Source organism: Emys orbicularis, chromosome 15 (genome assembly GCF_028017835.1).
Source record: "Emys orbicularis isolate rEmyOrb1 chromosome 15, rEmyOrb1.hap1, whole genome shotgun sequence".
Classification (NCBI taxonomy): domain Eukaryota; kingdom Metazoa; phylum Chordata; order Testudines; family Emydidae; genus Emys; species Emys orbicularis.
Window position 1 is genome coordinate 19,194,820 of NC_088697.1, and position 22,454 is coordinate 19,217,273.

The 22,454-nt window shown below is 47.7% G+C and overlaps 1 protein-coding gene across 1 annotated transcript in view; it reads right to left on the reverse strand.

Annotated features, from left to right (window-relative positions):
- Positions 1-22,454, reverse strand: part of KIRREL3 (kirre like nephrin family adhesion molecule 3) — a 312,230-nt gene that overhangs the window by 148,383 nt on the left and 141,393 nt on the right. Inside the window, exon 6 of the mRNA XM_065417046.1 lies at positions 1,100-1,205. Coding sequence (XP_065273118.1) covers positions 1,100-1,205 — 106 coding nt within the window. The remainder of the gene's footprint in view (positions 1-1,099; positions 1,206-22,454) is intronic.

The window sequence follows — 22,454 nt, forward strand, 5'->3', positions numbered from 1 at the left end:
AAGTTTCACCAAACTTAAAAACTATTTGCTTACAAAATCAGACATAAAAATACAAAAGTGTCACAGCACACTAGTACTGAAAAATTGCTTCCTTTCACATTTTTACTATATAATTATAAAATAAATTGATTGGAATATAAATATTGTACTTACAATTCAGTGTGTGGTATATACAGCGGTATAAACAAGTCATTGTCTATATGAAATTTTAGTTTGTACGGTCTTCGCTAGTGCTTTTTATGTAGCCTGTTGTAAAACTAGGCAAATATTTAGATGAGCTGATGTACCGCCTAGAAGACCTCTCTGTGTACCCCCAGGGGTACACGCACCCCTGGTTGAGAACCACCACCCTATGCTATGTGGCCTCCAATGATCCTGCATTTTACCTTATACTGTTCTGATTAAACAGCTTCTGCCATGGGTACCAAGAGTGCAATAGAAGCCCAGAGATGCTAATGAAATTGTATCTTTCGAAAAGACTATGTAAAAAACAAACAACCCCCAAATTCTCCCATAATAGACTGTTCATTCAGTGTGTGTTTTGATAGTTATGCCCCCAAACATATGGTTATGCTACCATGCTGCGAGGGCTCTAATCCCCTCTAAAGTGCCAGTGAATCTCTGACCAAGGAGTTTGGTGTGTGCAGCAAAATGCAACCGGCGGCCGATGCAGAGATGGAGTCCGTTAACATACATCACTATCGATGGGAGAGACTGTGGCTGGAGCACCAGACAGCACTGGTCTCTGGCTGCAGCAGCCCTGCTCAGCCAGGAGAGGGAATGGGTATGCGGGAGCAGGTCCATTCCGGTACAGGAGGGAGCAATGCTAGTTCTATACCCCAGCTAATACATTGCACGGTCAGTGCAGCTGGGCCAAAGCCCATCTTATCCAATCCACAAGAGCAGGTGCCAGGCTGCAGCCACCCAGGGTAATAAACACAGCAATACACAACAGCTCCAAAACCACTGGCTGTGCTCAGGGAAGCAGCTCCATTCGGCCAGCCAGTAGAGTACATCAACATGAACACGACTCCAGTAGGCGGCAGTGTTAAACATCCCCCGTAGTGAACAAAAGTCCGCTCCTTGCGGGCAGTCTTACCTGTACTGGGTTGCCGCTGGGTTAGCCTTGGCAGAGCAGTGAAACTTCACCGTGTTGTCCTCAAGCACTGGCTGGGGCTCTACGGACAAGTTGACGAGAGGCGGGTCTGCAAGGAGACATCGACAATCCATCAGTTGTCACATGGATAAGTGTATTTCACTGCCGCAGAACGCGCATCGCTCAGCTCCGGCCATGCCTTCTGCTGCAGTGGGTGAATGCTAACTGGCAAGTATGTGACCCAAGTGATTGATTTAAACCCTTTCATGCCAGAAGTCCAGAGTCCCCAAAGCACTTGGTGAAGCCAGGTGCTCTTTGGGACACAGCAAAGATCGGGGAGTTGGGGCTCACGGGCTCTGTTCCCAACTCGGCCACTTATGTGCTGCATGAGTCTCAGGGTCTCTCTCCCAAATCTATACAGGGCCTTTCCACCCACAGTGCGGCTCATGGGGCTTCTTTCTTTGCTCCAAGAGACAGAGGGACTAAGGGGCCTTTACCAGGTTCAGAGCCTGCTGTTCCGGTGATCAGCTCAGCGATGGGCTGAAGAGGATGCTTCAGACGGAGCAAGTGCCAGCAAACACTGGGGCATGTGCTGAGTTCAGTGAGGATGGTGTGAAAGGCAGCGCAGGGGGCATTTGCAGCATTGGGGTTAGTTCGCAAGCACACTCTGCCCTCCTCATTATTTATATTGCAGTATTATTTGTCTAGCAGCAGGACAGGCCCCATTGTGCAAGGGGCTGTACAAATACACTGTTCAAGACAGTTCTTACCCTAAAGTGCTTAGTCTAAATAGACGAGACAGAGAAAGGAAACGGAGCAGAGCAGGGAATTACTTATCCAAGGTCACACAGCAGAACAGCAAACAGAACCCAGGTCTCGGCAGCCCCCTGCTTAGCCACTGGATCACACTGCGGACCTGGCTTTGGGCACACCCCCGTCAACAGCTGCTTGTCTGTGACTGGCCTTCTCCTCTTAATTCTGGCTGAGGAGGATGTACCTCAGGGATCCTAGCAAAACAGGTCAGCTCTTGGCAGTATCACCCCTAAATGTTTCCACTATTTCTCTCTCCTCTGTAAGGAGGCTATTAGCAAAAAAACCCCAAACAGTTAGGCCTCTTACATACAGGTACTCCTACTACGTCACCAATCTATCTATCTGCCGCACTCACGGATCACTCAGTAGCTCATCACCATTTGCACTCTCCCTGGGAGATGAGGCATGGTGCTCACTGGATCTTCCAGCCAGTGAAAGTCCAGTTCAAGCCTGACATTCTTCTCTTGCCCTCTCTCCTCTCCCTTTCTCTTTTCTCCTCCCTGGTTTTTGGCCCTGTCTTATCTGGGCAAACACTGGGGCAGAGGCATTAGCAGACGGGGCTGAGTCGGCTGACCCCTGGCTTTGATGGCTAATAAGTCAGGGATCATCCCAGCTGGAGACGACTCAAGATAAAGAGCTGAAAGACAGAGAAGAAACTAGAACCATCCAGTGCTAAATGACACGGCACAGCGATTATCCTAATACACACACACATCACGCACAGCCCCCCACACACGGATATGCACACATTGCACACATCAGAGCTCACACAGACACGCACAAAAACTAGCATACACACATCTCTCTCTCATACACAGGCAAACAACATGTGCATGTATACACAGGGGCCCACACAAAGACATGTGCTGCACCCTAACATACAGCCACACAATATTCACTCCGAGGCACACTGTGCATAGACACACATAAGGAAACATACACACCCACCCACAAGGCAGCAAGCCAGATTTGTGCAACATGTGCTGAGAATGTGTTGCTCCTCTAGAGCTGCTGAGCTGTGCTGTATGCTGACCCTCTCCCCATTCCCACCTCTGTGCCTTCGGGGGCCACCTGGAGGAGGAGATGTTATTGCAGACATCAAACCCTTATTGGACTTGTGCTCTGCACGCTATAACAGAACCAAGGCAACAAGCAGCCAGGATGCATTCCAGACGGCCCAGATCCACGTGCTGATCTGCTGCTTAAATGTTTGCCCACTACCACACCACATGGACTCTCCGCTCCTGTTCTCCGGCACTCCGCTCTATCCAAGGCCTCGGGGGCGGATGGCTGATTTACAGAGGCGTTGAGCAACTGCTGCTCCCATCGGTTTTACTTGGAGTTCTGCACCTCTGCAAATCAGGTCCTGAGGTTTCAGCGGGGTCCATCTAAGCCACGTGGGATGGGGATTTTTCCAAGGGAGACTTTCAGTGGTCTGTTTAATGGCCTGGGGCAAGACCCCATGCTCTCACATTGTTCATGTTAATAACTTATGCACTGTACCAAAAATCAGCTAAGGGTCCAGCAGGGGGACTCGCTAGCTTGCTTTCATTTCTAAAGCGAATGGCTCAGGACTTTTACAGCCCATAATCTTGGAGCACTTCAGGATCCTGCTGGGAGGCAGGCGTCCTTATCCCCGTTTTACACACAGGGAGTGTGTAAGTATTGGAAACGTGACTTGGGCAAGTACCCACAGAGGTGGGCACAGAACCCAGGAGCTGACTGGGACCATCCTGCTGCCACCACCATTCCCAGGATTAGAGCCCTCGAGACTGAAGGCCTCTGTTTATCCCTCACATGTGCTCTGCACACTTCAACAGCTGGCCAGCTCTCCCTTCATTGTCTCACTAATGGGCCCCATCCTTGACCTGGGAGGATTGGCTCTAGAAAGTGATCACTACTGACCTGAGCCCCTCTATCTTGAGGGCCTTCACTGTTGGACAGGAGGGAATTTCAAGCCTTTGTTGGCGGAAGAAAGGTAAAGCTCTGTGAGACAGAGGGGGCTGGCCCATGACTTTTGGTATGAACTCACTAAGGCCCATCACAAAGCTTCCCACCTTCCATCCAAGGGCAAAGCGCATTTCTTTGACCTGCAATTCTCTGTCAGCGTAGAGCAACAGCTATATATCCGCCCCCTCCAAAAGAAAGCACTCCCCTGCACACGCTTCTCCCCCTGGGGAGAGGATGAGAAGACAAACACATGACACACATGTGGGCACCTCACTTATTTCACTACTGGAAGGCACTCAGGCCCAGATATGCAAAGGTATTTAGGTGCCTAACTGTCACTGATTTCCACGGGAGTTGGGCACCTAAATATCTTTGAGGATCTGGGCCTCAGATGCTGCAGTGATGAGCATGGGATAAGAACCTATTTAGATTAGAATAGAAGAAGAACCATCCTATTAGTTAGATGGGCCTCCAACAGTGACATCACTTTGCATTTCTTTAGTGCCTTTCCTCCCAAAGGATCCAGAAGCACTTTCCAAGCCAGCCGTGCCCATCACATTCCTACGCTGCATGGTACTTGCTAATACTCCCATGCTGGCTGGGAGTTCTTAAATCTACCACGATTTAATGCACATACAAGCTCAGACATGACATTTCACATCAAAAAATAAAGGGAGGCTTGTGAATCCCATTTAAGGGAATAAACTGTCTTACTTTGAAATGTTCCTGTCTCACATTGCACTCTGTAATGATGATTTTTTGTGCATCTATTACCTTGAAAGCGGCATTTACTCTCTTTCATCAGCTTAATCATCCCTGCCAAGTCCTAACTGGTGTCACAGACCTTTCTTTAGACTGATACTCTCTGTTATTTTGCCTTTTATATGATAAGCATCTAAAATACTTACTGTCCAACAAAATTTAGAAGAGAGGTGAAGAAAAGAGAAGAAAGCTTCAGCAAGGGTTGGACATGTATATGGCTATAAAGACTATCCAGACTTATCATCATTAATGACAGGGTTATTAAACCCCAAGCTTCAGGATTTAAGCCAATCTCTAATGAACCGAGATCGGGCTGAGGGAAGCTGATCCCACATCTACTACTGTGAGGTTCTTATATCTTCTGAAGCGTCTGGCTACTGTACGAGACAGGACCTTGGACTACAAGGACCTTGGGTCTGATCCACTTTAACATGTCTTATGTTGCTTAGCAAAAGCTCTATAGAGCTTGGCTTTATCAACAAGTGTTCTAGGAAGCCAAGGCATTTCCTGATTTGATGTCTTAGCTTTCTCTGTGTGTCCGTGATGTTGCCTGCTAGAGTCTTGGCCACAGAGAGGATGAGGGATCTACTCCTAGTTCCAATGAAAGTCTTTCCTTTAGTTCACATGGTGGAGGCCTACGGCTGAAGAAGCAGGGATCCAGGCCCTGGTCCAAGATTTGTGTAGTGACTGTTTATAGAACATGGATTCCTTACACCGTGATCTAAGTACAAAAGCTTCACCCAGAAATACAAAAGGAGCTCACGACTCAGAGCTCAGTAAGGGTGAGGTTCAATCAGCCCTAGGAAGGTACAGCTGCCTTTGTGAAGAGGCAGGTCCGCAGTGGGGCATCCATCTGGCATAGATCTGGATGTTGGGATAGGCATGGCCAGGAAGTCAGTTCTTGTGTATGGCTTTGGAGCCTCCACTGGGGTTAGAAATCAGCCCTCTGCAAGCCAACTTCATGTGCTGCTATCACAGAAGGGAAGTCAGCTGACGATTATCACCATCTGCTGATTCCTCATCCTCTACTAGTAGAGTATTTTCCTATAGGACCTACTGCTAAAAGCAGGGGATTCTCCCACTGCCCTGTTGGAGACCAATGCAGGAACTCTAAGGTTGCCCCTGTGCTTGCGTGGGGAAATATCAGTGATGCTGCCCAAGGGGAGGCCACCTTTGGTCTGAAGGTATGGCTGAGAGAGACCACAGCTGGGATTCCCAAAGCTGCCTGTGGGATTTGGATGCCAAGATCCTATTAAAATTAATGGGAACTGGGTGTTGAAATCCCCTAGGCAGCTTTGAGAATCGCAGATGCGGTCTCTCTCAGCCATGGTCTCAGCCTTCAGACCGATCTCATTCAGTGTGACGGCTGCCCTCCTGGCCGACTGGGGGGCTTGAATAGGGGACTTCCAGAGCTATAAGCATGAGCTGCTGCAGCTTGAGCTAAGGAGCCAAGGCTCCACAGCTGGGGCTGTAACAGACTGGTATTGTCAGTAGGTTAGCAAGGAGAAGGACCTGTAACACACTCACCAGTGGGTTACACCAGCATTCGTGGCTCCTTTATTCACCAGGGTGGCACCTAAAAGTGGGATGAGTTTCAGAACTCCCACAGCTCCTGTTGACTTGAGTGGGGACATGGGAACGCTCAGCACCCTGGGTAATAAGGCCGCTTTTATTTTAGGTGCCTAAATCTGGGGATTAGGAGCCTATCTTTAGTCACCCAGATGGCAAGATTCTGGCCTTTGTGGATCACACTGGAACCAGGCAGCAGGACAGGAAAAGTAACAAAGGGAAGAGCAGTTCACTGAATTCTCCTAAACCTAGGAAACTGGCTTCCTTTGAATGCTGATGGGAACACATTGCAATGATGCAGCTTCCATCCAAGGAGCTTCTTAACTGTTCCTGCCTAGCGGCCCGCTGACGCAGGTGAGTACAGCTAGCCCGTTGTACGGAGGAAGGCGCTGGTACTAACCCCACATTTCACCCCAGGCATGGAAAGAGTAAAGCCTGGATTGCTCCTCACCCTGTAGGGATATGCGGGGCGTAAGACGCTTCCTCCTTGTAGAGGGGGATAGACACCATCGCCGTCCTTGTGCTCCCACACACAAGGGCCAGAGGAGTCTAGATTGCCCAAAAGGTCCTTCCATATGGCTCAAGCCATGACCCTGCTGCTTCTTGCATGATGGTCAATGGAAAAGCCAGGAATAGAATGCTAGTCTCCTGGCTGCAGGCCCATTGGCTTAGCCAAACTGGACATTAGGCACAAATCTGTGATGATTATTTAACCATTTGAACAATCCACCAAGGGAAGTGGTGGATTCCCCATCTCTTGTTGTTTTCAAATCAAGCCTGGAGGCCTTCCTGGAAGAAGCTTTAACCAAACACAAGATATGGGGCTCGGTACAGGAGTAAGTCCATGAAATTCTATTGCCGGTGATAGACAGGAGGATCTAATGGTCCCTTTGGCTCTAAACTCTACACATCCATGTATCTATGAACCGCAAGTCCATCCTCCTTCCCAAGGGTGTCCAATGGTCCTGACTGTATCACAAAGGTATTATGATCCAGGTGGCTAGCACATCCAGTCTGTTTGCTGTCCCCTTAGCTCATGTTTCACTAGCTCTCTCTAGCCTCCTTCTGTCGTACTTCTTCCAAACGGGGCTCAGAGAGAGAGAGAACAGTTCAGAACTCCACTGGACGGATGCAGGCAGAGTCTTTTTGGTGACAACCTTGACAGCTGCCTCTCATTAATGCTAATCAGCAGAGTGGGCAGAGCTAGTGGTGGTGGTCAGGGGCATCAGTCCCCAAAGAAGTGGCAGGTCTCCAGGAGGTGGGAGCAGAGTCTCATTGCTCAGAGCTCCCCAGCTTGTCGTAGAATGGGGTGTCATTTGTTCATGAGATGCCTACCTCGCTTACAAAGAGGAAAACACAAAACCCCTTCAGAGTGCCGCAGAATGGGGCTGATTTGCATGATGTGTTCTGCATCGGGCGTCTGTGCTGATATTGGTTTGTGCTGCCATTTGGAATGGTACCTGCTGCACAGACACCAGGCCCCTTGCACCCTTTGCTGAGCAAAACGGAAGATGACAGAAACTCTCACGGGAAATTAATGAGAACACCTGGGACTTTTATCCTGGAAACAAACCAGGCCGAATTTGAGCCACCAAAAAAGGAGGTGACTGAAAAGCACGGGCCGCTGTGAATCAGAACAGTGCCACTGACATCAAGGATTTAGAATCTGTCTGCAGGAGATTTGCATGTGTGATGTGAAAGAATACAGTGCCAGTGAAAGGGCCTGCTAGATAGCACTGGAGGCTACAGCACTTTTTTTATTCACAACACACACGGGTGAAATCCTGGCCCTATTGCACGCAATAGGAGGGACTTTAATGAGGCCATGATTTCACCTGTAAGCTTCCCCTGCGCTGTTCAGATCTACACAGAGCACGGGAGAGGGTGTGGCTAAGCAGAGAGACCTGAATGTGCATGGAACCTGAGCTCACCTTTTTCCTGCTAGATATCCGTGGGACTTCCATGAGGAACATTGGCAGGGGGAACCTGTCATTGACACTGCACCAGCTCTGCATTCCCAGGGATGTCAGTCTGGCACCTTTTCCGGGCAGAGGTACATTGGAGGGTGCGGGAAGGTGCGGTGGTCCTGTGGGCTGAGTGGAACAGGCTCCTACATCTACAGAGATGCTGAGTTATGGGCGTTTCTCACATGTGCAATCACCCAAGTGCACATCTCTTGTGATAGAGACGGGCTAGCTGAACCACACAGCACAGAACAGATGGCGGTGAGACGGATATCCAGGCCCTGTATTCCACCACGGAAGCTTCCTGGTGATGTCAGATAACGCAAGACAGATGCTCCCCAGATTCGTGTTCCCATCAGAAATTTGGAGACGGAGAATGAGATCTTTAAGGATCCAACGAGCTGCCTTCCCTAGCCTCTCTCTTTAAATTTAGCTTTTTCAGTGAACTTCATTGTGGTGGAAAGGTTAGCAGCCTTGAAGAACAATATCCTCCTGTGATAGACTATTCCCGTGTTCACGCCCTAAAAGACACTATTGTAATAATGTTTATCCAAGGTATGCCTTGTGAGGTATCATTTAAAAACTCATAATTTGCTGATCAGTAATGTCCTGGCAAAATGCACGTAGCAGTGTTGTGTGTGAAGTTATAAAAATAAACTGAGATCACAACTAAAAGTATGTTTTCCAGAGAAGTCTGGGGAGTGGCCAAACCAGTTCCTCAGAGACAGAGGGAAAGCTGATGCCTCAGCCAGGTATAAACAAGGCTAATGGGTCATTACCAGGAATAGCTAGGTGGCTATTCTTTGGCAGAAAAGGAGGCGGGGCAAAACATTTACATTTTAGCAAAGAAACAGCAGGGAGTTCCTGTCCACACAGACTGCCTGTTGCCTTGCTCCCAGCTGGAAATGCTTCTCAGCAGGGGGACCGGCACCCCAAGACACCCCTTTCTCTCTGCCTATCACATTCACTGCACCTAAAGAGAAAAAGGAAGCAAGTGCTGGACTCTGGGGGAGGGATCCTGCCCTATGGGGTTTGGCCAGAAGATGGCTGAAAGCAGGTGGTGAGAAATTTTGCTTGAATCTGATACAGTTTGTTAAGCTAGGTATTAGTAAACGTCTTATCTTTATTTTTCTTGTAACCATTTCTGACTGTTATGCCTCATTACTTGTATTAATTTAAAATGTCTCTCTTTGTAGTTAATACACTTGTTTTACTGTTTTATCTAATCCAGTGTGTGTAAATTGAAGTGTCTGAATAACTATTTGAATTAATAAGCTGGCTTATTGTTCCCATAAAGGAATAATAAACTTAAAATATTTTGTACTGTCCAGGAGAGGGCTGGGCAGCACAGGGCATACAGTGCTGGGGGGAAACCTGGGACTGGGGGTGTGTTGGGGTCACCCTGCAGTATAACCAAGGCTGGTGACAGCCAGAGTGTAACCCAAGTGTGGCTGGCAGGCTGCAGTTACACCCAGTCACTCGGGGTAGGGTTTGCATGCTGGGAGGCTGGGAGCGGCCCAGGTGGGAGCTACTTCAGCAAATCATTGAAAGGCAACCAAGGTTGCAGGACAGGGGTGACGCAGCTGCTCAATAGTCTAGATTGTACCTTGGTGTGTCACACCTCCATCTACGCACACACAGGTACAGAATGAGCATGTTTCACCCTCATCCCACCGTTCTGTCTTGTCTTGTCCCCGAGCTGGGTTGACCCCCCCGGGGGATTAATAGATTATGAGGCTAGAAGGGACCATTCGGATCATCTTAATGTGAGCTCCTGTGCGACCCCAGGCTATAGAACATCAGAGATTCCACTCTCCATGCTCCTCTTGGGGTGGTGCTCTGTCTCCTACTGGTGGCTGGGTCACACCTAGCAGGCAATGAGCTACTAGCTCAGACAACAGAGGGTTATGGACTTACAAACAGAGAACCCAGGTCCAATTCCTGCTGCCGATAACCCAGGCAGGAGGGCGGTATTACGAGAACAACCCATTTCACCTAAGCCACTGAGCCCCCATCCAACAACACTTTCAGGTGAGAAGAGCTGCAGCGGAGGCTAGTGCACCCATAGCAGGCAGAAGGCCAGAGAAGAGGCTGGCGAGGAAGAAAGCTCTCCTGCAAAAACAGGCATTGCTGGTCCTCGGTGCCTTCAGGATTGGGTCCAAAGTAAGCCAGGTGCGGCTCCAGGCCCTCCCTGGTGGTTCCTTAGGGCACAGCAAGCGAGTCAGAGCTGTGCAGCGCTCACCTCGGTAGGCAGACATCCTTTCTGCGGGACCCCACTGGGCTGAGCAAAACAAGGGAGTGGCGGGGTTAGCCCCTGTGAGTGAGCTTGGCAGGATTCACAGCAGTCGAGAGGTCACGCAGAGAGGTGGTCGTCTCAGAGAGACAGAAGAATCAATATCTGGACAGCAAAGCAGGATGCTGAGCTACCTTCTCCTTCACCAGGCGCCCACCTCATTAGGTGGGCGAATTTACATTGCCAGCTCCCTGCTTTGTTGTGAGCGCAGCCACCTGCCTTCTTGATGGGAAATTATGACGGGAAATTACAGGTATTTTCAATTTACCCTAATCTCATTTTAAAATGTGCAATTCAAATGACAATAAAGGCAGCGCAGTTGGGAATATAAATGAGATGTGCTAACACAACAGCCCAGAGATATATAGCCCGCTCCTAATTCATTTGCAGGTGTCCTGACACTTCCCCATTGTTATGCAACAACAGCTAATCACCTTCCTTTGTTAAGTATGAATCACACTTCTCTTTAGTAGCTTCCCCATTGTTTGATGGTTTAGTAGCTGTGTTTAGGATTTATAGAGGAGCCTCTTTGTATTAAAAGGAGCAGGGCTCCCTTCTGCACTTAAAAAATGTAGATAAAAAGAAGGAGAAAATGAATTAAAAAGTCTTTGATCTTTCCTGTCACAAATGGGATTGTGTTGTCTAATGCTCCGGTAATGTTCCAGAGATTCCCCATAACAAAGGGAGACACCTGCAAATATTTTTTTAAAGACATTTACATAAATGATAACTCATCATAATGTAATGCCACTCGGTTACAATTATAATTCCTTCCTGGCTGCTTGTAATTAATTCGAATGATTGAATTGACTTGCCCCAGCCGGCAGCCAACTGGGAGGAGCATATACACACATGCACACACATATTGCATAGTCTCATTCGCCAAACATTATTTGTTATGAACAGGATCAAGACTACTGGCCTGGGTCCCGATTCAGCAAGGCAAATGGCTGTCTTCGAGCCCCTGAGCACCTCATTGGCTTCAGTGACGTGGGGGTATGTTTCACTGCAGAGTTAGCAAGGGCGTTGTCCCTAATCCCCCTCCTGTCTGCACACAGAACCCTCTCACCTGAGTTCGGTGGTGCTTTAAACCCAGGCCAGCTGGCCTGGCGAGGGGTATATGCTACAGCCCAGGTGCTGCTTCCTTTAGGACTAGTAGTGAGGACACAGGCTACATCCCTTGCATCAGGGCTTTGGAGCAGAGCCCGGAGCTGAAGCACGGAGCAGCTCCGGAGCAGTGGAGATGCAGGTTTTTGCCTGGAGCTGGAGCGGAGCTGGAGCCCAGCTCCAAAGCCCGGCCTTGCATGCCAGTAGTCCTCCAATTCTCCCCTTGTGCTCAAAAGGACAGACGCTCTCTCACAATTCTTTGGAAAAGAAACTGAGCTGCTCAGCTGAGGGCAGCTCTAAGAAGCATGGGATATGCCCACAGAAGTCCTAGCACCCCACATGGGGGAAGAGCAGCACCAATGAAGATGCAGTCATGCGGGGTAGGGTGGTGCAGGATGGTTGCTCACATTCGGGCTAGGCTAGCCTAGGTGCTGATCACCTGAGTTAACGCTGCAGTGAAGGCAGACCCTTAGATACGTGCTTAAGAACCTTCCTGGATCTCCATTGACTCCATTACTCTGCTTTGGGGGGAGAATCAAAACTTACACGTGCAGGGCATGCTTGGAGCTGGAAGCAGGGGAAAAGAAAATATATGCTGCCTCCAGGAACCCAAGGAGCAGGGCAAGTGCAAGCAGAGGGGCAGACTCATGCCCTTGCTCATGTTGACCTGTACCTTGTACGGTGCTGTGAAACAGAAGGGTATCAGTGTCTGACCAAAGCTGGAGTCCTCTGCAGTGCCATGCAACTGGCCCACCATCCACCTGCAGCGGAAGTTTGGTGTGTCACCTCCTTGCTCTGAACAGCCATGCCAGTGGGTGGGAAGTGTGTGTGTGTGACCTCCTTGCTCTGAACAGCCATGCCAGTGGGTGGGGAGTGAGTGAGAGAGAGAGAGAGAGAGAGAGAGTGTGTGGAAGCTGTCAGTGACACGTGTGTTTATGGAGCATGGATGGAGGTTCCCTGTTAATCAGTAGGAGGAAGCAATCTGTGTGGTGCCCTGGTGTAGGCTGAGGAACAAAGGAAGCCGTCATGATTCCCTGTGGGATGGATGGTTTCACCAGAGAGCCTGGTGCAGCTCCTATTCCACCCTACTGCAGCACTGACATCTTGAGCGGTCTTGTTGAGGGGAAGGCCCTCTTCAAGGGGGCCCCATGGACACAGGTTTGGCAGCATCATTTGAAAGAGCGCTGATTCTAACACTTGCAGACTGAGTGGAGGGGGAGGAAGAGCAGCAAGCCAGCACCTTCTGCCCATCTAGGGGAGAAACCACCATGACAAATGGGAGACACACGGCCCCTTCAGTACCCGCTCGCTGTTACGTCCTGCAATGCTACGGCTTATGTGTGGAAAGCAGCGATCTGGTTAGAGACGCAGCGAACTGGGAACAGTTACGAGGCAAAGGTGCTGGGAGAGCTCTCGCACTAATGTCCATGAAATGCATACAGATCCCTGCATGAAAGTTGGCTCATAGCTACCTTAATCCCCTCCACCCTCATGGCCACCTTGAGCCTCTGCTCACCCCAGGACCAATTCTCATCTCCGCCCACTGTCGCCTAGAGAGGAAGGATGGTCTGGCAGCCTAGGTGACAGCTTGGGACTCAGGAGATTTAAGTTCAATTCTTTGCTTTAATGTTTGTGACTTTGCCCAAGTCACTTAGTCTTTCTGTGCATCAGTTCCCGCTCTGTACAATAGGGGAACATAGCCCAGCCCAGCCCTGCCCTGCCTCCCAGGCATGTTGAGAGTATAAATATGGTCTGAAGTCCTCAGATGCGGTGGTACCAGAGGCGCCTGTTACATCGGTTAAAATCCCACGCCCCCCGACCTTGCTGTCACTGACTTGCCCTGAATTCTCATTCCTTTACCTCCATCTCACTTAAAGAAAAGCACAATCCTCTAGGCCCATTAAAAAAGGCATCAAAATGAGCAACCACCTGGTATGTGGAGGCGCTGAGCTTCCCCAAACGGGTCTGGCGAAGCAGCGAGCCAGCCTGTCTCCATCCTGGCACGCAGGATGTGAATTTCAATACAGCCACTGGGCTCTGGCAGTATAAATAGTTTATGGCATATCAAACTATTCAACATGATTTTAATCCCACTTGTGATGTTCAGTGCATAACTCACAGGAGGCTGGCTTTGATGTGGCTGGTGGAACGGAAATCACATTGAACAGATGTTCCAGCTGGAGTCACTTTAGTGTTTCCATTACAAACCCTGGTGGGGCTTTGGGATGGTTTTTTGGAAGGGGAGAGGGGGGTTATGACTCAGCTATTTTATTTGGAAGGCAGATCCTGAATCCAGATGTGTTGTATTTAAAGCAAACTTTCTCTCCCATCAGACAGCCTAGGCCCCCCCCCCCAACCCCTCTCAATCGCTGGATGGGAAGAGCAGGCTTGTTATGGTGTGAGAACATTTTTTGATGCTCTTTTAAATTAAAAAAATAAGAAGTTGATTTGCTATCAAGTGATTTCTTGGGCTGTTGGTTCATGGGATGGACTCGTTCCTTGGAGTGCTTATTGTTAAAGGAAAGGTCTTTCAGTCCGGGACAGTAACTACTGTGCAGCTATATCAAAGCTAACATTCGGCATAGCCTGTGCAGTAGAAACTGGACTACGCCGATGCCAGGCCAAATCCTCTGGGTGACATAGGGTCCATAGAAGGCTTGGGTTTCAGTGGAATGAAACTTTCGGTCTATGAGGAGGGAGGCTAGGAGGTTCAAAGTGCTGTGTGTTATGGAGATGTGCTCTCCCCTGGCCATAGCATGCATTGAGCAGTTAGAAGTAGGGATGGGCCGGGGGACCATAGGGCTGTGGATCTACAGCTCTGTGGAGGTCTTGGCCAAATCCGCTGGGAAGAGGGCGTGCAGCAGGAAGCGGTGCTTGCCGGGTCTGGGCCATCAGCAAGGAGGCTCTGAGCCCCCACGCTGACTCCTTGCTATCTCTAGCTTCAGGAAGAGCCGTGCTCACATGCTGAAGCTGTGATGTCAGGGCATTGCTCCCTGCCCACCGGTGGTGGTGCTGGTAGGGGGATTCTACCAGGCAGAGGGGAAACCCAGGGCATTAATGCTGATGGCATGGTTGGGGAAAGGAGGGACGCTGCTGCCCATTCTCACCCCAATCCCATGGGGTTCCCACACAGGCTTTTGCAGGGTCAGTGGGGAATGTTCCAGCATTGGGAGAAGTACCAACCTTCCCCTACAGCTTAGGTGTGGAGTAGCCAGGTTCTCAGCATCTCCACCCCTGGAGTGTTTAGATTTTAATGCTCTGAAAATGCCTGTTTCTAAAGCAATTCTTACGGGCGTAGCCATCCACCAATCCGTGACTAGTGGCTTCTACTGAGTTAGCCCTGCCTATTATGCAAATAAGGAGGCAGAACTATGCAGACCTCTTCTTGAGTGCCTAAACTAGCCTCTTTAAGAGTAAGACACGGACCAGTGGCTCCAGTCTTTCCACCTTCTGTCTTCTCCAGCTACCATGACCTGGCTATATTCTGCTTTCTCCTTGGTCTCCTCCATGCATGCAAGTTTGGTGAATAATAGTCAGATATTTAAAGCAGGGTGGATACTGGATTTTCCACGTTGTGGGAAATTCCAAGGTTTTGGATTTTTTTCCTGTTTCGAAACTGGAATGAAAACAAAACCAATACAAACTTTGCCATGAAACAAAATTTCAGGGGGAAAAAAAATCATTTCACAGCAATCAAAAGGTTTTGTTCCAAATTTTGTCTTAAAAAAAAAAAAATTATATTAGTGGCTGTGTGGATGGTGTCGCCAGGAGGGCTTTGGCTTTCTCAGCCATGGAATGCTGTTCCGAGAAGGACTGCTGAGCAGAGATGGGGACTACCTAGCAAGGAAGAAGAAGATGGGGAGGGATAGCTCAGTGGTTTGAGCATTGGCCTGCTAAACTCAGGGTTGTGAGGTCAATCCTTGAGAGAGCCATTTACGGATCTAGGGCAAAAATCTGTCTGGGGATTGGTCCTGCTTTGAGCAGGGGATTGGACCAGGGGACCTCAGAAGGTCCCTTCCAACCCTGATATTCTATGAATCTTTGGATACAGACTGGCTAACTTAGTGAGGCAGGCTTTAAACTAGGTTCAACAGGGGCAAGAGACACAAGCTCCCTGGTAAGTCCAAAACATGGAGATCTGGGTGAAGGGTCGGAATCTGGGGGAACATGGACAATCACAGCAGGGACAAAGGAGCAAGGAGGAATTATAGAGGGGAAATCTAATGTACATCGTAGATGTCTGTACACTAATGCAAGAAGCATGGGGAACAAACAGGAAGAACTAGAAATTCTAGTGAATAACCACAATTACGACATAATTGGCATCACAGAGACTCGGTGGGATAATTCACGACTGGAATATTGCTATAGAAGGGTATAGCTTGTTCAGGATGTACAGGCAGGGAAAAAGGGAGGAGGTATTGTCTTGGATAGCAAAGACGTATATACTTTGGTCGAGATAGAAGTGGGAGGTATATCTCTTGAGAGTCTTAGGGTAAAGATAAAAGGGGCAAAAAATAAGGGTGATGTCACGGTAGGGTCTACTTAGACCACCTAACCAGGAAGAAGAGATGGATGAGGCTGTTTTTAAAACAACAAAATCATCCAAAGCACAGGACTTGATGGTGATGGAGGATTTCAACTACCCAGACACCTGTTGGGAAAATATAGCGGGGCTCAGATTATCCAAAAGGTTCTTGCAATGCATTGGAGATAACTTTTTATTACAGAAGGTGGAGAAAGTGACAAGGGGAGAGGCTGTTCTAGATTTGATTCTGACAAACAGGGAGGAACTGGTTGAGAATTTGAAGGTGGAAGGCAGCATGGGTGAAAGTGATCACGAAATGATAGAGTTCATTATTCTAAGGAATGGTAGGAGGGAAAACAGCTGAATAAAGACAACAGACTCCAAGAAGGCAGACTTTAGAACACTCAGAATTGGTAGGTAACATCCCGTGGGAAGCAAGTCTAAGGGAAAAAAGAATTCAGGCAAGTTGGCAGTTTTTTACAGAAACATTATTAAGGGCACAACAGCAAACTATCCCAATGCATAGGAAAGAGATGAAGTATGGTAAGAGACCATCCTGGCTTAATCAGGAGATCTTCAATGATGTGAAACTCAAAAGAGAGTCATACAAAAAGTGGAAACTAGGTCAAATTATGAAGGATGAATATTAAAAAAATTAACGCAAGCAGGTAGGGACAAAATTAGAAACGCAAAGGCAAATAACGACATTAAACTAGCTAGGGACATAAAGAGTAACAAGAAAACATTTTACAAATACATGACAAGCAAGAGGAAGACCAATGACGGGGTAAGCCCACTGCTCAATGAGGAGGGAAAGACAATAACAGAAAACACAGCAGTGGTCAAAGTGTTAAATGTCTGTTTTGTTTCAGTTTTCACCAAAAAAGTGTTAGCGGTGAATGGATGACTAACACAGTGAACATCACTGTAAATGGGATAGGATCTGAGGCTAAAATAGGAAAAGAACAAGTTAAGAATTTCTTAGACAAGTTAGATGTCTTCAAGTCACTAGAGCCTGATGAAATACGTCCTAGAATACTTGAAGAACTGGCTGAAAAGATTTCTGAGCCATGAGTGATTATCTTTGTGAACTCATGGAGGACAGGAGAGATCCCAGAGGACAGATAAAAGAGCTAATATAGGACCTATCTATAAAAAAGGGAATAAGGACAATCCAGGGAATTACAGACCAGACAGCTTAACTTTGGTACCTGGAAAGATAATGGAGCAAATAATCAAACAATCAATATGTAAGCACCTAGAAGAAAATAAGGTAAGTAACAGTCAACTTGGATCTGTCAAGAACAAACCATGTCAAACCAACCTAATATCCTTCTTTGACAAGGTAACAAGCCTGGTGGATAGAGGGAAGCAGTACATGTGATCTATCTTGACTTGAATAAGGTTTTTGATACTGTCTCACATGACCTTTTTATAAACAAACTAGAGAAATATAGCCTAGACGAACCTACTATATGGTGGGTGCACAACTGGTTGGAAAAGCGTACTCAAGAGTGCAGTTATCAGTGGCTCACAATCAAGCTGGAAGGGCACTAAGTGTGGCCCTGCAGGGATCTGTCCCGGGTTTGGTGCTATTCAATATCTTCATAAATGATCTGGATAATGCCATAGAGCATACTTAGAGAGTAAAGTTTGCAGATGATACCAAGATGGGACGGGTTGCAAGTGCTTAGGAGGACAGGATTAGGATTTGAAATGATCTTGACAAACTGGAGAAATAGTTTGAAGTAAATAGGATGAAATTCAATAAGGACAAATGCAAAATACTAAACTTAGGAAGGAACAATCAATTACACAAATACAAAATGGGAAATGACTTCCTAGGAAGGAGTACTGCAGAAAGGGATCCGGGGGTCATAGTGGATCACAAACTAAATACGAGTCAACAATGTAATACTTCTGCAAAAAAAGCAAACATCACTCTGGGATGTATTAGCAGGAGTGTTGTAAGCAAGACACGAGAAGTAATTCTTCCACTCTACTTAGCACTGATAAGGCCTCAACTGGAGTATTGTGTCCAGTTCTGGGCACCACACTTTGGGAAATATGTGGACCAATTCAAGGAAGTCCTGAGGAGAGCAACAAAAACAATTAAAGGTTTAGAAAACATGACCTACAAGGAAAGAAAATTGGATGTGTTTAGTCTGGTGAAGAGAAGACGGGGTGTGGGGGGGAAATATGGTAATAGTCTTCAAGTACCGAAAAGACTGTTATAAAGAGGAGCGTGATAAATTGTTCTCCTTAACCACTGAGAAGTAGTAATGGGCTTAAATTGCACCAAGGGAGATTTAGGTTGGACATTAGGAAAAACTTCCTACATGTCAGGGTAGCTAAGCGCTGGAATAAATTGCCTAGGGAGGTTGTGGAATCTCCGTCATTGGAGCTTTTTAAGAGCAGGTTAGACAAACACCCGTCAGAGATGGTCTTAGTTCTGCCTCACACCTGTCAAGGTCCCTTCCAGTCCTACATTTTTATGATTATAAAAAAAAAAAAATTGAAATGAAAAGTCATTTTTAAACAGGAAATCAAAATGCTCCATTTCCCCCACCCCAAACAAAATGTTGTCAAAATGGACATTACCACGAAATGTTTCCCTTTGGACAAATCCAAAGGAAAAGCATTCCATCGGGAAATCTCCAGCCAGCTCCACTGCTATTACATGGTACCATCTGAGAAGCCGATGGGGCCGTGCAAACAGACGGTAACATAATGGCATACACACAAGGTGGCAGAGTTGGGGGAGGGTGCAAGGAATAGGTCATTTTGGCATCTTCTGACTTTTAAGTGCTTAGCCCTGATATTCAGCAACTGTGATATTCTTTTAATGTAGTTTCTTAATGGAATTGTCTAGGTTAAAACAGTTCTATAAAATGGGTTTATTTCTCTAGACATCCCGGGATAGTCCGGGGAGATCCTCCCCTCTGGGATCCTTTACATCCGTAAAAAGAGCTGGAGTAGTATAAAGGGGCCCTAAAAGCCCCATAACTGGCCAGGGGAGGATTCTTCCAGTGCAGGCACTGTGGAAAACCACCATCAGATTGCCCTTTGAGTGGAGGAACCCCTTGCAAGCCCATGTGGAGGGGACATGCTGGGGGTAGGGCTAGGGATGGGAGAACGTGTTGTGGGCGGGTCTGCAGCACACTGTGTGGATTCTGGGCAGTACTGACAGGGCAATCTGGGCAGGTTGTGGCAATGCACATAGGCTCCCAGAGCTGTTTTAGGATATGCCAGGGGGCCCTCCAGCTCTTAGAGCAGCCCAGGCTTGGGAGGGTGCGTCAAGCCACCTTAGCCCTGCCTTGCCCCAGGGAAAACAGGTGCAGCACAGAATCTCACGCAAGATGCACAGTGAACGCAAGGACTTCTGCTTGTCAGGATGCTGAAAACTTTCTGTGGCGGGTGCACAATTTTTTCACAGGTCAATGCTCATTATATTAGACAGCAAAGACTCAGTTCTTCCAGGGGTAGGGTGCACAGACCCCGAACTCATCAAAATCCATGGGACTACTCAGGTGCTTCAGGACAGAGTACTCAGCACCTTCCAGGATGGAGCTCAGAGTGGGGCAGGATATGCTGCCTAGCTCATTGTACCATGCATGCATGGACTGGGCTACAGACTACAGACTGCTTCTCAGTCGCACTAAGACCCCTTTACACTGCTGTGGCAGTCCAAAGGCTCAGGAAGGAAGGTTCACCCACATTACGGCTCCTTTAGACTGGTGGGGTGTTTGTAAAAGATCCTTGCTGTCATTGAGAATCGGGCCCACAGTACCACCTGTATGTGAAATTGGATATCCAAACCCTCCAACTCACTCAAATCAAACCCAATTTTCCCAGCAACACTTTTCTTCAATGCGGGCTATTTCCAAGCCAAATTTCAATTCTCAGACCCCAGCCATTTTGATGCTGAAGCTGTTTAAATAAAGTGATCCAAGCATTTTTTGGTTTCTATAATGGGGACTGGGAATGTTTCCTTCTGTCCTCTCATTCAAAAAAGGTCAGACATTTTTTGCTCAAACTGCCCGGGGGGGGGGGGGGGGGAAATCAGGCAGAGATGGTAGCTGGAAAGCGTCAGCCTGGGAGATGAAAGGTTTGGAACATTTTGGAGAATTGAAAACAAGGGGTTAAAATGGAAACATTCATGCTACTTTAGCTACAGCTGTCACTGATGCACCAGCTGCAGCACACCCCCCCATGCACATGAGACTGACCGGGGAACACAAAGCCCATGTACCATCCAAGTCCTAGCTCTGCACAGAGGGATTTGACATCCCCTCCCCATTGCAGAGAGCCCTGCCAGAGCCTTATGCACTATGTATCCGCCCACTTTAACTCCTAGGGCTTGCTTCTGCACTGCCATGCACCATGCAAAGCCACTGACACCAGTGCCGAGCAGCGGTATACAACACTCCCCTTCTAACTGGGCAGCATTTCACATCTGCTTTGCCCAGGTATCACAATGATGAGGGCCATATAAAGTACCTGGGTGCATAGCTAGCTAGGTAGACAGAATGAAAAGGGAGAGCTAGTGAGAGAGTGCACGCGAGCAGGTAGCTTAATAGCTAGATGGACTTCAATGACGACACAGGCCCCGCTACATCTGAGTGGCCAGTTGTCATAACTATAAAGGGAAGGGTGACAGCTCTCCTGTGTACAGTGCTGAGATCCCTCCTAGCCAGAGACTCCAAATCCTTTTACCTGTAAAGGGTTAAGAAGCTCGGGTAACCTGGCTGACACCTGACCCCAGGGACCAATAAGGGGACAGGATACTTTCAAATCTTGGGGGGGGAAAGGCTTTTGTGTGTGTCCTTTGTTTGAGGGGTTGTTCGCTCTTGGGACTGAGAGGGACCAGACATCAATCCAGGTTCTCCCCATCTTTCTAAACAAGTCTCTCTTATTTCAAAATTGTAAGTAAAAGCCAGGCAAGGCGTCTTAGATTTACTTTGTTTTCTCAACTTGTAAATGTACCTTTTACCAGAGTGCTTATCTTGTTTGCTATACTTTGAACCTAAGACAGAGGGGATTCCTCTGAGCTCTTTAAGTTTGATTACCCTGTAAAGTTATTTTCCATACTGATTTTGCAGAGATGATTTTTACCTTTTGCTTTAATTAAAAGCCTTCTTTTTAAAAACCTGATTAATTTCTCCTTGTTTTAAGATCCAAAGGGGGTTTGGATCTGTATTCACCAGGAGTTGGTGAAAGGAAGGAGGGGGGAAGGGTCAATTTCTCCTTGTTTTAAGATCCAAAGGGGGTTTGGATCTGTATTCACCAGGAGTTGGTGAAAGGAAGGAGGGGGGAAGGGTCAATTTCTCCTTGTTTAAAATCCAAGGAGTTTGGATCTGTATTCACCAGGGAATTGGTGAAAGGTTTCTCAAGGCTTCCCAGGGAGGGAATTCTTAAGATGGTGGCAGCGGACCAGAGCTAAGCTGGTAGATAAGCTTAGAAGTTTTCATGCAGGCCCCTACATTTGTACCCTAAAGTTCAAAGTAGGGATACAGCCTTGACATGGTGGCACAGCGGTGGGATCGTTTTAAACCCAAAAGCCAGTAAGATTTTTTTTCCCTTCTAGCTGCTTGGAAAGCAGAGCTGAAGGTAGATGCATATCTTATCTCTCCTTGCCTGAAGGCAGAGGTGTTAAGTTTTTTTTAACAAGGTCCTTTGTTAAGAGAAGGGTTCAATTAATGAGGAAACGACTGGTAAAAGGTAATTTACAAGGTGAATTGTTTTTTTTTTTTTCTTTTTACATCCTCGGGAGTAGCTTGTTAGAAAGTCTCTGTTAACTCAGCAGCACTCAGCAGGAGCCTGAGCTAAGTACATCCCAGTTTCAGTCAACTGCAGAGGGGTGTGACCCAGCACAAGAAAACCAGGAAAATGACTACCAAAGAAGAAAAAGCTAAAGAGGAGGCCCACAAGAGAGCTATGGAGCTGAAAGAAAAAGAGATAGAGCTGAGAGACAGAGAAGAGAAAGCCAAAAAGGGGGCCCACAAGAGAGAGATGGAGCTGAGAGACAGAGAAGAGAAAGCCAAAGAGGAGGCCCACAAGAGAGAAATGGAGCTGGAAAAAGCCAAACAGGAGGCCCATAAAAGAGAGATGGAGCTGAGAGAAAGAGAAGAAAAAGCCAAACAGGAGGCCCATAAAAGAGAGATGGAGCTGAAAAAAAAAGAGATGGAACTGGAAGCAGCAAGGACTAGGCAGGGTGCATCAGACCATCCTAACAACTCCTCTCCAGGTACCACTTCCCATCCCAGGAAATTCCCCACCTACAAGGCAGGCGATGATACTGAGGCCTTCTTAGAAAATTTTGAAAGGGCCTGCCTTGGATACGACATCCCTCCAACCCAGTACATGGTAGAG